This window comes from Podarcis liolepis (assembly GCF_965112155.1).
Source record: "Podarcis liolepis genome assembly, chromosome: 4".
NCBI classification, from domain to species: Eukaryota; Metazoa; Chordata; class Lepidosauria; order Squamata; family Lacertidae; genus Podarcis; species Podarcis liolepis.
Window position 1 is genome coordinate 92,134,941 of NC_139558.1, and position 18,324 is coordinate 92,153,264.

At 44.9% G+C, this 18,324-nt stretch overlaps 1 protein-coding gene across 1 annotated transcript in view; it reads left to right on the forward strand.

Moving 5' to 3' along the window:
* RAB38 (RAB38, member RAS oncogene family) overlaps nucleotides 1–17,311 on the forward strand; it is a 35,851-nt gene extending 18,540 nt beyond the window's left edge. Inside the window, exon 3 of the mRNA XM_083500032.1 lies at nucleotides 14,143–17,311. Coding sequence (XP_083356158.1) covers nucleotides 14,143–14,295 — 153 coding nt within the window. The 3' untranslated portion in view covers nucleotides 14,296–17,311. The remainder of the gene's footprint in view (nucleotides 1–14,142) is intronic.
* Nucleotides 17,312–18,324: the final 1,013 nt, after the last annotated feature.

The following is an 18,324-nucleotide window of genomic DNA, read 5'->3' on the forward strand; positions in this document are numbered from 1 at the left end:
ACTGCTCCGGCGGGAAGGTAAACAGCGTTTCCGTGCGCTGCTCTGGTTCGCCAGAAACGGCTTAGTCATGCTGGCCACATGACTCGGAAGCTGTACGCCGGCTCCCTCAGCCAATAAAGCGAGATGAGCGCCGCAACCCCAGAGTCGGCCACGACTGGACCTAATGGTCAGGGGTCCCTTTACCTTTACCTTATTACACAGACATCATCACTAGAAGCCACTGATATCCTCCATGAATTTGGTGTCCATCATTGCATCCTTTTTTGACCTGTTGATGGGTTTGCTTATTTTCCCCTTCCACTCCATGAATTGCCATTCCTTGTGATAAACTCAGCAGTTAGCATTTCCTTGTTACCCCTTTGGATACACAGCAGTGAGAGCAAGGAACATAATGACTTTCATTAATTGCTTTCCCGAATGTAGGAAGATCTGGCTGCTGAGAACTGAAAATGTATTACAAATGGAGCCAAATTAGTTAGTAAGTTCAGTAGGAGAGAGTGTGTGAGTGTAGAAGTGCCTCCAGACTCGACCAGAATGAGCTTGCAAATTAACTACATCCATTTTTTTTTTAATTTAAAAAAATTCTAATTATTTCAAGCTCTTAAATAACTCTAGCGGGCCTCCAGTGTGCTTTGGCCAACGGCAAAGTGAAACCACCCACTACGGAGTTGAGAAAAATCAAGTTTTCATTTATTTTATGGAGGAAAGGTTCCCCCCCCCCCCATAATTCAGGTTCTCCAACACAGCCAACAACTGTCCCACTTAGGCAGCTGATTCAAGACATACCATTGCAGGGGGCTGGACTAGATGTCCCTTGGGTCTCTTCCAACTCTTAAGATTCTATGATTCTACCAAAGGAAGTACAGTGGTACCTCGGGTTACATATGCTTCAGGTTACAGACTCCGCTAACCCAGAAACAGTACCTCAGGTTAAGAATTTTGCTTCAGGATGAGAACAAAAATTGTGCTCCGGCGGAGTGGCAGCAGCAGGAGGCCCCATTAGCTAAAGTGGTGCTTCAGGTTAAGAACAGTTTCAGGTTAAGAACGGACCTCCGGAACGAATTAAGTACTTAACCCGAGGTACCACTGTACTTGGTCACAGGATGGCAACATTTCTCTCACTCACGAGGTCTAGCAGTCGGTGATGCCTCCGAGAATAAACGGCTTTTCTTTATAGAACTCATAAATATAACATGTGGAATTCATTTGCCAAAAAAAAAAAAAGTGTGTTGGCTGCTGCTGACTCCAAAAGCTTTTCAGAAAGGATCTGGCATCTTTGGGGAAAACAAATTTATCAATGGGCAGCAGCTATGGCTGCTGAGAATTGACCATTGAAGTTCAATGGCATTGACTTCATTCATTTGAAGCCTGGACATGACTGGGGCTTTTGGCTGCACATGCAGCCCCCGTCATATCAATGAGCAAACAAAGTAGTTCCATTGACCATCGTTTCCTGTTTCCTCTGAACCTGGTAGCTATTGTTTCCAGCTTCAGAACAGGCCAGAATAACAAAACATGTTTTAGTATGCAAAAGGAAAGGCTGTAAGTCAATCTTGTAGCCTATGTTGCTTTGAAGTTGGCTTAATATTCTGGCTTGTTCCAAATCTGTTGACCATAGTTTCCTAGTTTGGGCAAACTATACTTTCGGGAACTATAACTAGTGGAAGACTTCTTGCTTTGTTTCTCAGCTCTCACAAAGCGAGAGGTGCAAGAACTGCACGCGGTACCAAAAGCTTGCACATCTCTCAACTGCAATGAGTACTGCAATGCGCTCTACGTGGGGATACCTTTGAAGGTGACCCGGACACTACAATTAATCCAGAATGCGGCAGCTAGACTGGTAAATGGGAGTGGCCACCGAGGCCACATAACACCGGTCTTGAAAGACCTGCAGAAAGGCTCCCAGTACGTTTCCGAGCACAATTCAAAGTGTTGGTGCTGACCTTTAAAGCCCTAAATGGCCTCGGCCCAGTATACCTGGAGGAGCGTCTCCACCCCCATCATTCAGCCCTGAGGTCCAGCTCCGAGGGCCTTCTGGTGGTTCCCTCCCTGTGAGAAGTGAGGTTACAGGGAACCAGGCAGAGGGCCTTCTCGGTAGTGGCACCCACCCTGCGGAAGGCCCACCCATCAGATGTCAAGGAAATAAACAACTGTCTGACTTTTAGAAGACATCTGAAGGCAGCCCTCTTTAGGGAGGTTTTTAATGTTTGATGTTTTTGTGTGTTTTTAGTCTTCTCTTGGGAGACTTCCAGAGTGGCTGGGGAGACCAAGCCAGATGGGCGGGATATAAATAATATATTATTATTATTATTATTATTATTATTATTATTAAACAGAGGTATGCTTCTCTCAACTGGTCCATTGGGTTGGATCCGAAGCTCCCCCCCCCCACTATGAATCTGTCAGAGGGAGGCTTTTACCATCACAGCCTTCTTGTGAGTTTTCCTTGGTCTCTACGGCATGTTTGATTCTTTCAAATCACCTTGGTTGAAGCCTGTGGTGCAAAAATTAGCTCAGTAGGTCTGTCACCCTCTTACCTGTGAACTGTGGGGTCCGAAGGGTGTCAAATCAATTGCTGAACAGGGGCGTTAGGATATTGATTTCCAAGAGCATCAAGGAATTCTGTGAGAACCCCTCAGTCGCTGGTACCGTGCCCCTTCTATAAAGATGGAAAGCCAGACTTGGGAAAGTTAACTATCCCTAAATATAGGAGGTTTCTTTCTCTTTGACAAGGTTTAACGTTCGAATTTGTTAGATGGCAGATACCACAAAACCCCAAAGAACAAAAGACGCTGCCTTTTTAAAAATGTTGCAGTTGAGTCTATCTTTCATCCCCCCTCCTTTTTTCTTTTTTTTTACTATGGTTTTTATCAAGAGGCTAGGAAAGACCTAATATATCCCATTAATTCCTTCCTGGCTTCTCTTCTGAGTGTCTTATGATCAGTCCGCTTCAAGTCTCCAGTAAGTCGATCACAGATGGCAAAGTTTTTGAATGTGGCTGTTTTCGTTAGAGCATTTCTGATCGCCGTACACACAGAGAGACTCACACTGCTTAGTGTTGTTATAACTCTGTGTTTTATTTGAGCTGCATTAATGTGCATTTCTCTTTACGTTATTTATTGCTAATTGTTGTGTTCTAGTTGTCCATGGACTGCAAATAAAGAAAGTCAGCTAGTTCAGAGAAGTGGTGGCCTGGTTTCTCCATTCCTAAAGCTGATGTTAGGGACGTGGGTGGTGCTGTGGGTTAAACCACAGAGCCTAGGATTTGCCAATCAGAAGGTCAGCGGTTCAAATCCCCGCAACGGGGTGAGCTCCCGTTGCTCGGTCCCTGCTCCTGCCAACCTAGCAGTTCGAAAGCACATCAAAGTGCAAGTAGATAAATAGGTACCAATCCAGCGGGAAGGTAAACGGCATTTCCGTGTGCTGCTCTGGTTCGCCAGAAGTGGCTTAGTCATGCTGGCCACATGACCCGGAAGCTGCCTGCGGACAAACGCTGGCTCCCTCGGCCTATAGAGCGAGATGAGCGCACAACCCCAGAGCCGGTCACGACTGGACCTAATGGTCAGGGGTCCCTTTACCTTTACCTAAAGCTGATGTTGGCTCTTTGAGCGAAATAAAATGGGCACTTTTACTGTTCCAATCTTATTTCCCTCCCCTCTGCTAATTGACATGGGCGAGGCAGGCGGGCAGGGAGAAAGGATTCAACATCCCCTCCCCTCTTCAAAGGATGGCTCTACATGGCTTTAATCAGCAAAATGAAAACAGGGGGATCCTAATCATGGATCTCCTGCACAGCGTCTTCATCAGCCTAAAAAAAGCAGAAACGTTTTTTTCCTTGCATAATTAGCTCTCTGGAGATTTGGGGGAAACTGCATGCAGTTGCTATAGATTTTGGAAGGAACACCACGTCTTGGCAGGGAGAGCTCAGACATAAATCTGTAAGCTTAACCTTAGCTGTTGTGTAGCAGGCCCTGCGATAAGCTGAGTCCAAAACCTGAGCTGTTCTAGTAATTATTGCTAACGTCTTGCGCCTGGCGCACAGCCAATGCCATGCTCTGCCTTGATTTGTTTCTCCATTTTTGTTGCCGTTCATGCAACAAAATGAAAGGGCTTGTAGATCAGTGGTAGTTCATCGGCTTTGTGTACAAAAGGTCCCTGGTTCAATCCCTAACAGAATCTCTAGATGGGACTGGGAGAAGCTCCCTGTTGAAAATCCTTCAGAGCCTCTGCCTGTCAGTGTAGGCAATGCTGAGTTAGGTGGACCAATGTAAAAGGCAGATTCCTAAACAGTGGTACCTCAGGTTACAAACGCTTCAGGTTTTGCATTTTCAGGTTGCGGACTACGGGAAACCCAAAAGTACCAGAAAGGGTTACTTCTGGGTTTCGCCACTCGCACATGGGCAGAAACGCTAAATCATGTTTTGCGCGTGCACAGAAGCATCAAATCGCGTCACGTGTGCGCAGGCGTGGTGCTGCAGGTTACGAATGCTGTGGGTTGTGCGCGTGCCTCAGTCACGGATTACATCTGCAACCCGAGGCTCCACTGTACTCCTCCTTAATGTTGTAGGTTGCTATCTTTCTATATAATAAAAATGTAAGGCGGTCACACTGCAGCACCCTCTGGAGGATATACCGTGCTGCATCACAGTCCTGGATCTGCATGAAATTGGGGTGCGGGAGGGGATTGAAAGGGAAGAGCATGTTTTTAAATGGCAGTTTTGAACAACAGGAGAAGTTTGGAAAATGCAGGGATGGCGGAATTCAGGGGAACCCTGAGGATATGTGAGGGGGGTGAAGAAATTGCGAGGATGTGGGTTGCTTGAGGGAGCTGTTGAGGATATGTGAGTCTGAATGAGGGGTAAAGGACAGGGTGGAGGGCTGGCAGGGTTGTGACACAAGGAGGGGTAGGTGCCCTTCATGTATACAGGTGTGTATGTGAGATAGAAAGTTTTGGGTATTATGCAGGTACTATCTTAGTTTTCTGCCTTGCCCCATCCCTAAGGGCAGGGGTGGATAGGAACCATTTTTAAAAAAGAAGAACACAGGAATGTCAGCAAGATAAGATAGCCACTTAAAATATATATAGGTGAAATCTGCCATTTTGTTTTGTTTATTTAAAAATGTTTTATTGGAGATACATGAGCATTGCACACCCTGAAATGATCTTGATCCACTGTATGTTTTCTAAGCAAGTGTGCCCCAAATACTCAACAAACACTTTCTCCCTGCAGCCCCCACACCCTAAATCTGCTCTGAGAGTTGGGGACCCTCTGGATCAGCTTTAGGTGGTAGGGGCTGCAGTCGGGGGGGGGGCATCCCATTGGTTTGAACAGGAGTCTGTTTGTAACGTGGGCGGCACTGTGGTCTAAACCACAGAGCCTAGGACTTGCCAATCAGAAGGTTGGCGGTTCGAATCCCCGTGACAGGGTGAGCTCCCGTTGCTCGGTCCCTGCTCCTGCCAACCTAGCAGTTCAAAAGCACGTCATAGTGCAAGTAGATAAATTAGTTGGTCTTTAAGGTGCTACTGGAAGGAATTTTTTTATTTAGATAAATAGGTACCACTCCGGCGGGAAGGTAAACGGTGTTTCCGTGCGCTGCTCTGGTTCGCCAGAAGCGGCTTAGTCATGCTGGCCACATGACCCGGAAGCTGTCTATGGACAAATGCCAGCTCCCTTGGCCAGTAAAGCGAGATGAGCACCACAACCCCAGAGTCGTCCACGACTGGACCTAATGGTCAGGGGTCCCTTTACCTTTACCTGTTTGTAAAGTTCTGCGTGTCCCTCAGTGAGTACGGTACCCTTCATCAGTAGAGCATGCGGATTAATCTTAGGACTGTGGGTTCAAGATCCACATTGGGCAATAGATTCCTGCATTTCAAGGGGGTTGGACTAGATGACCCTCATGGTCCTTTCCATCTCTCCAATTCTATGATTCTATGAACAGGCAAAGAAGTATTTTTAGGGGTGTGTGTGAGATGCAGAATAGAAGTGTTGTAAGTACACAAGATTTGTGCCAGCCTTAGTGAACCTGATGATCCCCAGCTGTTTGGGGCTACAACTCCCACCAGTGCCGGCTGGGACTGATGGGAATTGTAGTCCAAGACAGCTGGAGGACACCAGGTTCATAGACTCATAGAATCATAGAGTTGGAAGAGACCACAAGGGCCATCGAGTCCAACCCCGTCAAGCAGGAAACACCATCAGAGCACTCCTGACATATGGTTGTCAAGCCTCTGCTTAAAGACCTCCAAAGTAGGAGACTCCACCACACTCCTTGGCAGCAAATTCCACTGTCGAACAGCTCTTACTGTCAGGAAGTTCTTCCTAATGTTAAGGTGGAATCTTTTTTCTTGTAGTTTGGATCCATTGCTCCGTGTCCGCTTCTCTGGAGCAGCAGAAAACAACCTTTCTCCCTCCTCTATGTGACATCCTTTTATATATTTGAACATGGCTATCATATCACCCCTTAACCTCCTCTTCTCCAGGCTAAACATGCCCAGCTCCCTTAGCCGTTCCTCATAAGGCATCGTTTCCAGGCCTTTGACCATTTTGGTTGCCCTCCTCTGGACACGTTCCAGTTTGTCAGTGTCCTTCTTGAATTGACACAGACTGATCTGTGCCTATGTTCAGCTGTGAGATTTTTGAGGGCACACACTGAGCTTCACCTCTGAGAAGGAAATGGACCTGAATTCTGGTCTCCCTGCTCCAAACCCAGCATGTTTGCCACTGCACTGCACTATTCCCCCTGCATGAGCATTTCCACTTTGCTCTGCTGACATTTTCTAAAGAAGCCGTTATAAGATAGCCAGAACTACCGCATAGAGATAAGTATTAGGTCGGTCCTCAGGAAGTAATGGGCTTCCTTTGCAGTTCTGCTTCGCTTCCGTTGTGACACGTGGAAGCTACTTCATTAGAACATGAGAAGAGTCTTCCGGTTCAGACCAACGTCCCATTTACTCCAGCAGTTTGTTCTCCCAGTGGCCAACCAGAAGCCTATGGAAAGCCCTCAAACAGGGTATGAGCACCGGTGGGCAAGAGGGTTATAACCAGAGCCTGGAAACACTTTGTAAAATTAATTGCAAATATATTAGCAGAAAACCAGCTGAATGCATCTCGCTGACGATAGCTTCTGTTTGTTTTCGCCAGTGTGCTCCTAGGGTCTTAGACTGGACCCAGAGCCATTGGAGGTATCTTCTTCCAATAATGGTCTGTTATCAGGGCTAGATTTAGGTTTGATGAGGCCCTAAGCAACTGAAGGTAATGGGGCCCTTTATATGTCCAGCTGTCCTTTGTCAACAACAAATTCTCACTGTTTTTTGTGTTGAACATATGCCATATGGTAACTTATGGACCTAATAGGTATCTAAAGCCATTTGCACATAACAAAATATGTATTTTATGTAGGCACCCTATATATAGAAATGAGCAAACCAGTGATATTTTAGGGAGCAGGCTAGCAGGTGGGGCCCATTACTTACATCATAGGAGCCTACACAACACTAAACACTGTTGCTGTATGTAGGTTTTATTTTAATTCTTTTTTATCTTATATTTTGGAAATGTACACCCAGGGGTTTTTTTTCCTTTAATTTTTTTTGGGGGGCCCCCAAGAGAGTGGGGCCCTAAGCTAAAGTTTGTTTAGCTTATACGTAAATCCAACACTGTCTGTTATGTCCCTGCTAGGCCAAGGCCTGGTGACCATGGCAACCGTTTATCTATCCTTCGCCTCATTTCAGAATCCAGAGGTCCAGAGTGAGAAACATCTCTTTTCTTCTCATTGCAACAGGATACAAGCTGTTAATGAGTCGCAGTTGTTCTGAACTAAAGATTCTTTTCATTTTCCTAGCTTAGAAAGCCCCTTCTTCAGCATCGCTGGATAGGGATGGGTGAATCTGTCAATGTTGTTTCTCAAATTTTCTCATTTTCCCCCTATCTTAAATTCTCATATATATATATATATATATATATATATATATATATATATATATGCTTTCGTAGATTATATATATATATATACACACACACACACACACACACACATATATATATACATACATACACACACACACACACACACACACACACACATATATATATATAATTTTTATTGGTTTTACATAAATTTATACATTTTAACTTTAACCATTTCAAAACATTAAAATAAAAAAGTTCTTTCGAACCTCTGGGCCTCCTCCCCTCCCTCCATTGTTTCCATTTCCAAAGAAAATATTTTTGTTCTTTTTCTGCATCTTTTACCTTTATCTATCTGTTATATATTCATAGTTTCCAAAGTTCATTTCACATTACAAGTGTCATTGTATCCCTGCCAATGATTTTAACTGTTTACACTGGTCTTTTAAATACTATAAAAAAATTATTCCAGTCTTTTAGAAATACTTGATCTTCCTGGTTTCTGATCTGGTTTTTCCCCAATCTTAAATTCAGATCCCTCACATTTTTGCATCAATTTGCATTTTTTTTAAGTTCTCATGAAAATTGACCATCATTTTAGTGTGAATTTCTCCTAACGTTCACATTTTTTTTCAAAGCATTTTCTCCTACTACAAGTTTATATCTATACATGCATTTTTATGCACACACAAAAATGTGCATTTTTCTACACACCTCTTGAGTGGAGTTCTGTGTTGCAAAATTCAGGGAAGTACGAATTTTGAAAGATCCCTGTGTTTCAGTTTGTGCATTGTTTTGGAGAGTGGAAATTATGTAGGTTTTCCTTTAAATGCAAACTGAATTGAATTTCTTTCCCTTCCCTGTTTCCAGAAACCTCCCCCTCACCACCACCCCAAAATAAAAGCAGTCCAATCGGATTTCTCTTTATACTGGAGGAATCCCAGATAAGCTTCCAGTGAACCCCAAGAATTCCCTACAGTTTGCATTGCTCTGCGTCAGGGTGACATGAAGGCCTTAGCAGAATTTAAAGTGGGTGGCAGAGAAAATGGGGAAAACCCACTGCTGGCTTCAACTCTGCTCATGTGCAGCCCCTGACAGATTTACTTTCCTCCAGGAGAGTCTGTCCTTGACGGGGGGGGGGGGGAATTATTCCTCACCCTCTGCTTTTCCATTGTACAGATGTCAGTAGCTGGAGCTACCAAGGACAGGACTGCAAATGTAAATAGTCACGGTGATTAAGTGATTAGGTTGCTGGCCTTCTTAACTGGCCTTTGACAGAACACACCCAAGGGTGGGGGGACGAATCTCTGCAAAGTCCCCCTCCCTCCGCTTCCTTGGTGCCTGTTGAACAGAAGGCAAGGACCTGGGGCAATCTCTGTTAACGGAGGGTGGGAATTAAAAGCGTTTATTTGTTCTCTCCATTTGCATCCAAACCCTTCAGACAGAACGCTTCCAAGGGCAGCTGACACAGCAGCAATCGATAAAACAATCAGCGTTACAGAATGCAATAAAACTCAAGTTACAGCATGAATCTTAATGAAAATGAGGGCGATGAAAATGATCCATTCGAGACAGGGAGGTTTTTAAATCGGCGGGGGCATCCTTAACCAAAAATATTAACTGTGTAGGTACCAGATAAGCCATTTTTTGTTGGGGGGAGAGCATTCAGCATTCACCAGTGTCACCCAACACACTTTATTTAATGAATTAACCCTTTATTGAATTAACCCTTAAGTAAGAAACTGAATGATCTCTGCTGTTGCACTTCCAGTATACAGTTTCCCCTGGGTTTCAAAGGACACACAATTCCACCTTTCCATAAACTGCTTGACTGTGTAAATTCTAGACACAGCTTTACATCCCTAGACCATAAGAATCATCAATCCTAAGAGATTTACATGGCCAATCATAAACCATTTCATTTGGAAGTGGGAAGCAGCCCATGAAAACTAAAACTAATAAAGGCACATTATGTCAGCAAAGAAAGCAAGGCACCCAGATGTGACAGGATTTATTTCAGGTATTAGAAATGAAAGCTCTAGGCATTAATGTTGTGTGTTTGTTTTACAGCTGTATGAAAAATGCAAAAATTATACTGGTGACGAATTCTGAACTGCAGCCCGAAATTGCTTGAAGGCCTATTCAGTAAAGTGTCATATTTTCTCTTCAGGTTAATGTTACGATGCTCAATAACGATAAACCTGGAAGTTTTGAGCATTGTGGTGTGTGTCCTAGTAACAGAACAGAAATCCCAAAATTGTGTGCCTAAATGTGCCATGGGTGGGACATGTACCATTGAAACTATTCTAGTAGTATGTTTTTCTGCAGAATTTGTATTCCATTTCCAAAAATGCATGATAAATTGATATGGTACCTTGGTTGTTGAACGTAATCCATTCCGGAAGACCGTTCAACTTCTGGAATGTTCAACAACTGAGGCGCAATGGGTGGCCAGCAATTTCGATGGAGAAACATGCCTTGGAAGCCGTTCAACTTCCAAGGCGCGTTCAAAAACGGAAGCATTCACTTTCGGGTTTTCAGTGTCCAGGTTCTGAATTGTTCAGCTTCTGAGACGCTCGAAAACTGCGGATCCACTGTACCAGTCAAATTGAGTCGTGTTTGGTTTTCTATTTATGGGTCATATTACTTTCACATGGTCCGCCAAAGAATGTGTGAGCTTTCCATCTGCTTGGCTGCTGTGAGAAAAGGATACTAGGCTAGATGGGGCTTTGGTCTGACCTACCTGGGTTGTTCCTAGGTTCTTAAGTGTGAGCTTCTGAATAGGGTTGACTATGTTGTATGGTGCTACTTTGACCGGAGTAGGGGGCGTCTCCTGAAATGAGGCTGAGGAATCTTGCACCAGTGATGCTTCACTTGTTTAAGGTTCTTCCACCCAGTTTTCAGAGAGCAGAGGAAATATCAGTTGCTCAAGTTGCCTTCAGCACAAAGCATTCTACAACACCTCGACAGTCACTTATGGTCAACCAAAGGAATTTGCAGGTCTGTTCAGAATGTTGTATGATAGACTCAAGTCCTTTGAGGTTGGTGCCTGCTCTCCATCCGTCGCCAACGTGTAAGCTGTTAAATTTCACAGTGAGGTGCAAGCAATCAAGAGCCAATATCTGGCTGGGTCCACCACACACAAGCATCTCTGAACGCAGCCATGCAATTAATTACCCTGAGATAAGTATTATAGACTCACAGAATTGTAGAGTTGGAAGGGACTCCAAGGGTCATCTAGTCCAACTTCTTTGAAGTCTCTCAGCCCCACTCACCTCACAGAGTGTTTGTTGTGGGGGAGGAAGGGAAAGGAGATTGTTAGCTGCTTTGAGACTCCTGAAGGGGAGTGAAAGGCGGGATATCAAATCCAAACTCTTCTTCTTTCCTGGTGGTGAGGAATTTCATGGGTCCATTCTGAAAGCAGAGCCCATACTGTCCAACCCTTTCAGATAAAAAACCGAGATGTGCATCTTCCGGGATGCTCTTCTGGGCAAGTCACATGACCCACACAATGATCTTGCCCACAAAAAACACTTTTTCGGGGTGCAATCTCACATGACACCCCAAAATGCATTTTTTTGGCACTGTGCAAGATCACAGCCCCAAATAAAGCATTTTTCTTGGGGTGAAAGCAAGAGTGCACACTCAAAATGGCTGCTGCGATCTTGCATGAAAAAATGGGATGTCCCATTTTCCCCCAATCACTGGGTGGGTATGACATCCCTGTTCAGGATTCTTAAATCCAACCCAGAGTTCATTTGTTCACTTCAATTGCCTTTGCTATATTCAGACTCCAGTCTGTGCCACTTTCCTCCTTTTGTATGTTTGCATTTCAGATATTTATACCTTGCCTGTCATGCTAAACCTTCACAAGGACAGACAAGCAATGCATCAGGTATATAACAGGATTAAAAACAGGCCAATAAATGTCAAAACAACCCAAAACAGCAGCAGCAAAAACATTAGTCCCAGCGTGAAAGCCACAAAATCCGATGAGGTAGTACGCAAAATGGATCACCAATAAAGGAGGGGGCACACTTCCTGGAAGACAGCTAGCAAGACATCAGTCTGATGATTATGGGGGGCCAGAGGACAGGACCTTGGAGGCCAGTCGAAGGCTTGGAAAGCTTTGCATGTGTGTAGTGTCATTGCTTTCCTTATTATGGCATGTATGTTTGTGTTTTTACATCGTTAACTGCCCTGTGGTCTTCAGATGAAAGGTGGTATAGAAATTTAATAATAGGTGGTGGCCCTTGCATCAATAGGAGTATAGCATCTAGATCAAGGGAAGTAATAGTGCCACTGTATTCTGCTCTGGTCAGACCTCACCTGAAGTACTGTGTCCAGTTCTGGGCACCACAGTTCAAGAAGGACACTGACAAACTGGAACGTGTCCAGAGGAGGGCAACCAAAATGGTCAAAGGCCTAGAAACGATGCCTTATGAGGAATGGCTAAGGGAGCTGGGCATGTTTAGCCTGGAGAAGAGGAGGTTAAGGGGTGATATGATAGCCATGTTCAAATATATAAAAGGATGTCACATAGAGGAGGGAGAAAGGTTGTTTTCTGCTGCTCCAGAGAAGCGGACACGGAGCAATGGATCCAAACTACAAGAAAGAAGATTCCACCTAAACATGAGGAAGAACTTCCTGACAGTAAGAGCTGTTCGACCGTGGAATTTGCTGCCAAGGAGTGTGGTGTAGTCTCCTACTTTGGAGGTCTTTAAGCAGAGGCTTGACAACCATATGTCAGGAGTGCTCTGATGGTGTTTCCTGCTTGGCAGGGGGTTGGACTCGATGGCCCTTGTGGTCTCTTCCAACTCTATGATTCTATGATTCTAAAATAACAAGGTCCCAAACTGTTCAAACCTTACCTGTTAAAGCTAGCACTTTCAGCTGGATCCATCAATACACACTCAATGCTACTGGCAGAGAATTGGTGATAGGAAAGTCCCTCAAAGAGCATCCAGACAGACCTCCTGGGTAGCTCAGTGGCATAGCCCACAACGACTTTCAGAGACCTATAAGAATTATGTTTATTTGAGAATCCATCAAAAGTGCATATTTTGTGACTTTCAGAGATTTAGAAGACTTCTGTTTATTTGGTTTTGCAGAGTGCATATTTCATATTGTACAATGTTCTGTATAGATTACCGTATTTTTTTGCTCCGTAAGACTCACCTGACCATAAGATGCACCTAGTTTTTAGAGGAGGTAAACAAGAAAAAAAATATTCTGAACGAAACAGTGGATGTATGATTTTTGTGGTTCATGCTGTGGCCACAGACATGATATGTGATTCGACAGTGATTTTGGGGTAGCTCAATGCAAAAATCCTGAGGATCCATGTGGATCGGTGCTTTGTAACCACGTTTTTGCGCCATTGCAACCCCACAAAACAGTAGATGTGTGGGGTTTTTTGGTGCAGGCTGTAGCCCTGGACATGCTATGTGATCTGATGGAAAATTTGGGGTGACCCAATGCAAAAATCCTGAGGATTCCTGTGCTTTTACCTCCCCCCTCCCAGGCAGCCTCCTTTATCTCTAGAGTCCCTTATCTCCCTCCTGATCGCTTGCTGATCAGCTGCTCAGTGGCTTTGTTTCAACACCCCCTTCCCTCTTGTTTGCCTTAGCATCTTTTCCTTAGCTAAAGCAGTTTTTTGCTCCTTCTTTTCTTCTAATTTCTCTCCTCATTGCTTTAATCTTCTTGTCTCCGCTCCTTGAACATTCACTGTCTTTACCTCCCCCCTCCCAGGCAGCCTCCTTTATCTCTAGAGTCCCTTATCTCCCCTCCCGATCGCTTGCTGATCAGCTGCTCAGCGGCTTTGTTTCAACACCCCCTTCCCTCTTTCTAAAAAAAAGAGCATAATCTGCTTTTTGCCCCTGGGCAATTTGGCTCCAGGGACCACGCATTCGCTCCATAAGACGCACAGACATTCCCCCTTACTTTTTAGGAGGAAAAAAGTGTGTCTTATGGAGCAAAAAATATGGTACATAAAGAGTTTATATTGATATCGCATTGTTGTACTTGGTCATCGTGTTGCCTTTGGATACAGTGGCAGAGCAGCTGCCTTGCGGGCAGAAGGCTCCTGGTTCAATCCCGGATGGTATTTCCAGGAAGGGATGGGAAAGACTCCTGCCTGAAATCATATCCAGCTGCTGCCAGTCAGTGTGAGCAATACTGAACTGGGTAGACCCGAGATCTAACTTGTGCTTCTTTTTTCCTTCACCTGCAGGAAAACATAAACATTGACGAAGCTTCCAGGTGCTTGGTGAAACATATCATTGCTAGCGAGAGCGACCCAGTGCAGCCCGTCGAACCCGATGTCGTCAAACCGCACTTGAATTCCTCCAAGCTCGTCAGCTGCTCAGCTTGCTTTAAGTCCTAAGTAACTTCCAAGCTGTTTGTGGACACTGGAACTGAGCAAGTAACTCACGAGAAGAAAGCGTCTCCACATAGCCCAGCCTTTGCTAGTCCAGAACATGAAACCAAGATCAGGAAATTCGCCTTCCCAAACACGCGGTTGAAAAAAAATATATGTATCAAAGTTGTTGCTTTAAATTTTTTGGATGGTTTGCCTTATAGGGTCCCCCACAAATGTTTGATATTCACAGTCTGGGCTATATCTCTGAATCATCACCGCTCAGCCAAGGTGCTCTCTTTAAGAAGGCTGAGATATTACATTCATTGATTCTTTTGTGAATACCTGCTTGAGGGAGACTCTAAAATTTGCTTTCTGGGGATACATCACAGTTACAAGCATACCCACAGAAAGCAAAATTATTTTTTAAAAGAGTTGAATATCCACAGCTATTTTGCGAAAATATATGATGGGGTTAAATGTAATATTTCTTCTAGGGATTTTTAGTGGGCGGGGGGTGGAATAGATATAGTTTGCTCTGCAGCCCAGTGACATGAGCTCTAGATTCTGGCAGTATTTCCTACTGCTCAGATGAGTCATTTGGGAATCAGAAGTCTGCCTTGGGGACAAGCAGATGTTTTCATTACTGATCTGAGGGTTGGCTCTGCTTCACGTCCCACTCTGCCTGCCTCCTGGTTTAACCATGAGAGTGACAAAAATGAATTCCAAGTGTGTCTTATGCTGCAGTTTTTCATTCGTGCCCTTTCCCCCTTTCAGGTTTCTTCTGGGCACAAAAATAAACCATAGGAATGTACAATCCCTCTTGCATCAAACCAGACACCAGCCTTTTGTCTCTTCAAGTGGCCAACCAGATAACTCAGGGAATCTCACAAGCAGAACATGAGGACGCTTGTCCTTCTCCTGCTACTATTCCCCATGACTGGCATCTAGAGATATGTTGTCCCTAATCCTGGAGGTGCCACCATAACTAGCAGCCACTGGCAGCTTTGCTCTCCATGAATTTATATGCACTCGTGCATATTGGTAATCTATCAAGTGAGGGAAAACCCCTAGAGTTGGGTCCACAACTCTAGTCATTCCTAGACTTAGGGGCAGAGCAAGGTGAGTGCGTTGGGGGTGGAGCGCCCTGGGTGTCATCTCCTAGGGGGATGACACTTGGCGCCACGGCCATCCGCAATTCCTGCCTACCCTGAGCCGTCGTGGGAAGGGCGGTAGCTGCAGTGCTTTGCAGGCATCCTTCTCCCCTTTCCCCTTCGTTTTGACAATTCTGCTGGAGGAGGCAGGCAGGCAGGGAGAGGATGGGAAGGAGGCAGGCGAGCAAACCAGCAGAGGAAACCCCCCCCCCCAAAAAAGTTCAAGAACTTTGGCCAATCCTTCCCTTAAAAAAGCTCAACGGCTCCTGGCAATGACAATTGGTAGATCACAGCCAGTCTTTTTATACTGTGAGTAGATCACAGTCTCTTGGGAGTCCAACTAGATTTCAGGGGGAGTGGGGAGAGAAGATTTTTTTTGCACCGGGTACCACCTGACATTGCTACGCCACTGCCTAGGCTTAAGTCCCATTGATTTCAATGGATCTGCTCAGAGCATCACAAAGTCTGCATCCAACATAGTGGCAAACTGAAAAAGTGGCAAACTGAACATAGTGCATCCACTATGGCAAACTGAAAATAATCTGGAAAAGTCCTGACTTTTTAAAGAAATTGGAAGATGGCAGATCACTTGTACAAGAGTGCCACTCCTCCAACGAAATCAGGTCATTTGTCGCCTCCCCGAATCTGGAAAAAAACTCGCATTGAGCCTCTCACAGCTGTTGCAGAGATTAATAGTATGGCATGCCCGTGCTTGCTCACAGGTGACTGAAACTTATTACACAATGGTGTGAAAAGCTACACCTTCTGCACAACAATTAGAGGATGGTGAGTTCTACCGTCTCCTTGCTTGTATGCAGCTCAAAACCAGATGGACGGGCCCCGCATTAGGGAACCTATAGCCCTCCAGATGTGGCTGGCTTGTGTATCCATTAGCTCTGACCATTGGGGCTGATGGGACTTGGGAGTCCCAAGAATATCTAGAGCAGGTGTAGGGAATCTGTGCCCCTCCTACTCCCAAACTACAACTCCCAACATAACCGGCCAGCATAACCAATGGTCAGGGATGGGGAAAGTTGTAGTTCAACAACAGCTGGAGAGCTACAGATTCGCTGCCCCCAATTTAGAGGGTCACAGGTCCTTTTCCATGGACTAAACGACCTATAAAGCACTCTCCAACACTTAGGATCCTCTGGTTTTGTTTCTTTGGAATTTCAGCCCCGCTGATTTTAGCAGAATTTGCTCCCAAGCCAGGGTGCCTATCAGCTGGATAGCTCAGCTGGTGATCAGTTGCCTGGATAAATTTCATTTAAAATTGCAGCCTTAATGTAGTACATCTCGACTGACTTTTCATCCTTCAGGATTCTCATGGCACCTGTGACATAGGCTTCAGCTGTCCCTGCCTTCCTGAAAGTAAGCCTCATTGGACTCCATGAGAACTTCTGAGTAGACACATACGCTGCAAACAAGTCACAGGCACCACAGATCTATATAAATGGCCACTTGGAAGTAAGCCCCATTGAGTTTAATGGGAATTATTCCTAGGAAAGTGTATAGGAGGGACAAGGCACCTTATGTGGTTTGACTCCAACTCCCATAATATCCCTGACCGGGATATAATGTTGGCTGAAGCTGATGGGAGTTGGAGTCCATCTGCACACAGGGAGCCTTAATGTTGTCAACCAGGGATGATCACACCTGGCTACCTCAACAAGGGCATGCAGAAATCCAGGTGTCTTATTCCCGCTCCTTAAAATGTGCTACACATCTTAAGAACAAGAGTGATGTATCCACTGAGATTTCAACAGAAGAGCTGTACTGCTACTAGAACGTGATCACAAGCCTTAAGATGCAGCTCTTGAAAAGAAGCGCTCCACTTTCTACAGAGGGAAAACTTTTTGTTCCAAAGAAATAAAGAATCCATCCCCCGATTTTGGTGCTTCTTGTTTGCAAAGCCAGGTGGATACACAGAGCCCAAGAAATGTGTGTCTAGCGAGAATAGAGACTCTGTGTCCCTCCTGACCATTGGACATGCTGGCTGGGGTTGCAGGGATTTGAGTCCCGACAACATTGGGATGGGCCACAGGTATTTATATCCATCTTTGATTAAAATAGGGGAGTGTGAGATTTGCATGCACAAAACCCCTCTCCTTGAACCCTTCACTCCGAAATGGACCTATAGACCCCGGGGAGAGAGCTCTATCCTGAAGAAGGGTATTGTGGAAATGTTAAGGATAGTAAGAAAGGATATATTGCATAAGTATTATCCTTCCTTCACTCACGCTAGTGAGTGATGTAGCAGAGCAGATTCCCCTTAATACAGCAGGAAGCTAGTTTGCAGATTCACTTGGATCTCTTTCATTAAGTAATCCAATCTGGCTTGCCTTGATGGATTATTCCTGGTGTCCCCTTCCATCCCTCTTAAAAGAATAAAGACACAAGTCTTTCCTTAAAAGTAACAAGAAGTTTACTCACATTTCAGTTCACAATTTGATCCCTGAAAGGCAGGCTTTACTTAGTAGTTACATAACAATCTGTGAGTTCATCTCACATGGAGACTGAGCTCATGTGCTGCTGGCTGAGAGCCAGCAGACAGCAAAATTACATTAAGAGAACAAAATGGCTGCAGGAGAGCAGCGTGGCAGCAAGAGAGCAGCAAGCAAGAGATGGCGAGCAAGAGGGAGAAAATAGCTGTATGACTCGCCTCTTTTATGGAGTCAGCCAGGGCCACGCCCATCTCCCAGGTCACATGCAGGGGGAGGGCGCTTCAGACCAGTAGAACAAGAAGTTACACTGACTGGAGAAACACGCCCCTTGCCTGTGCCCACTCTAGGAAAATAAGGAATGTTGCATTTGACTGTTCCAATGGATTACATCCCACAGGTAACTCTAGCAATGTGCACGGATAATATTTTAACAAGGCATCCCCTCTTCACCAAGACCC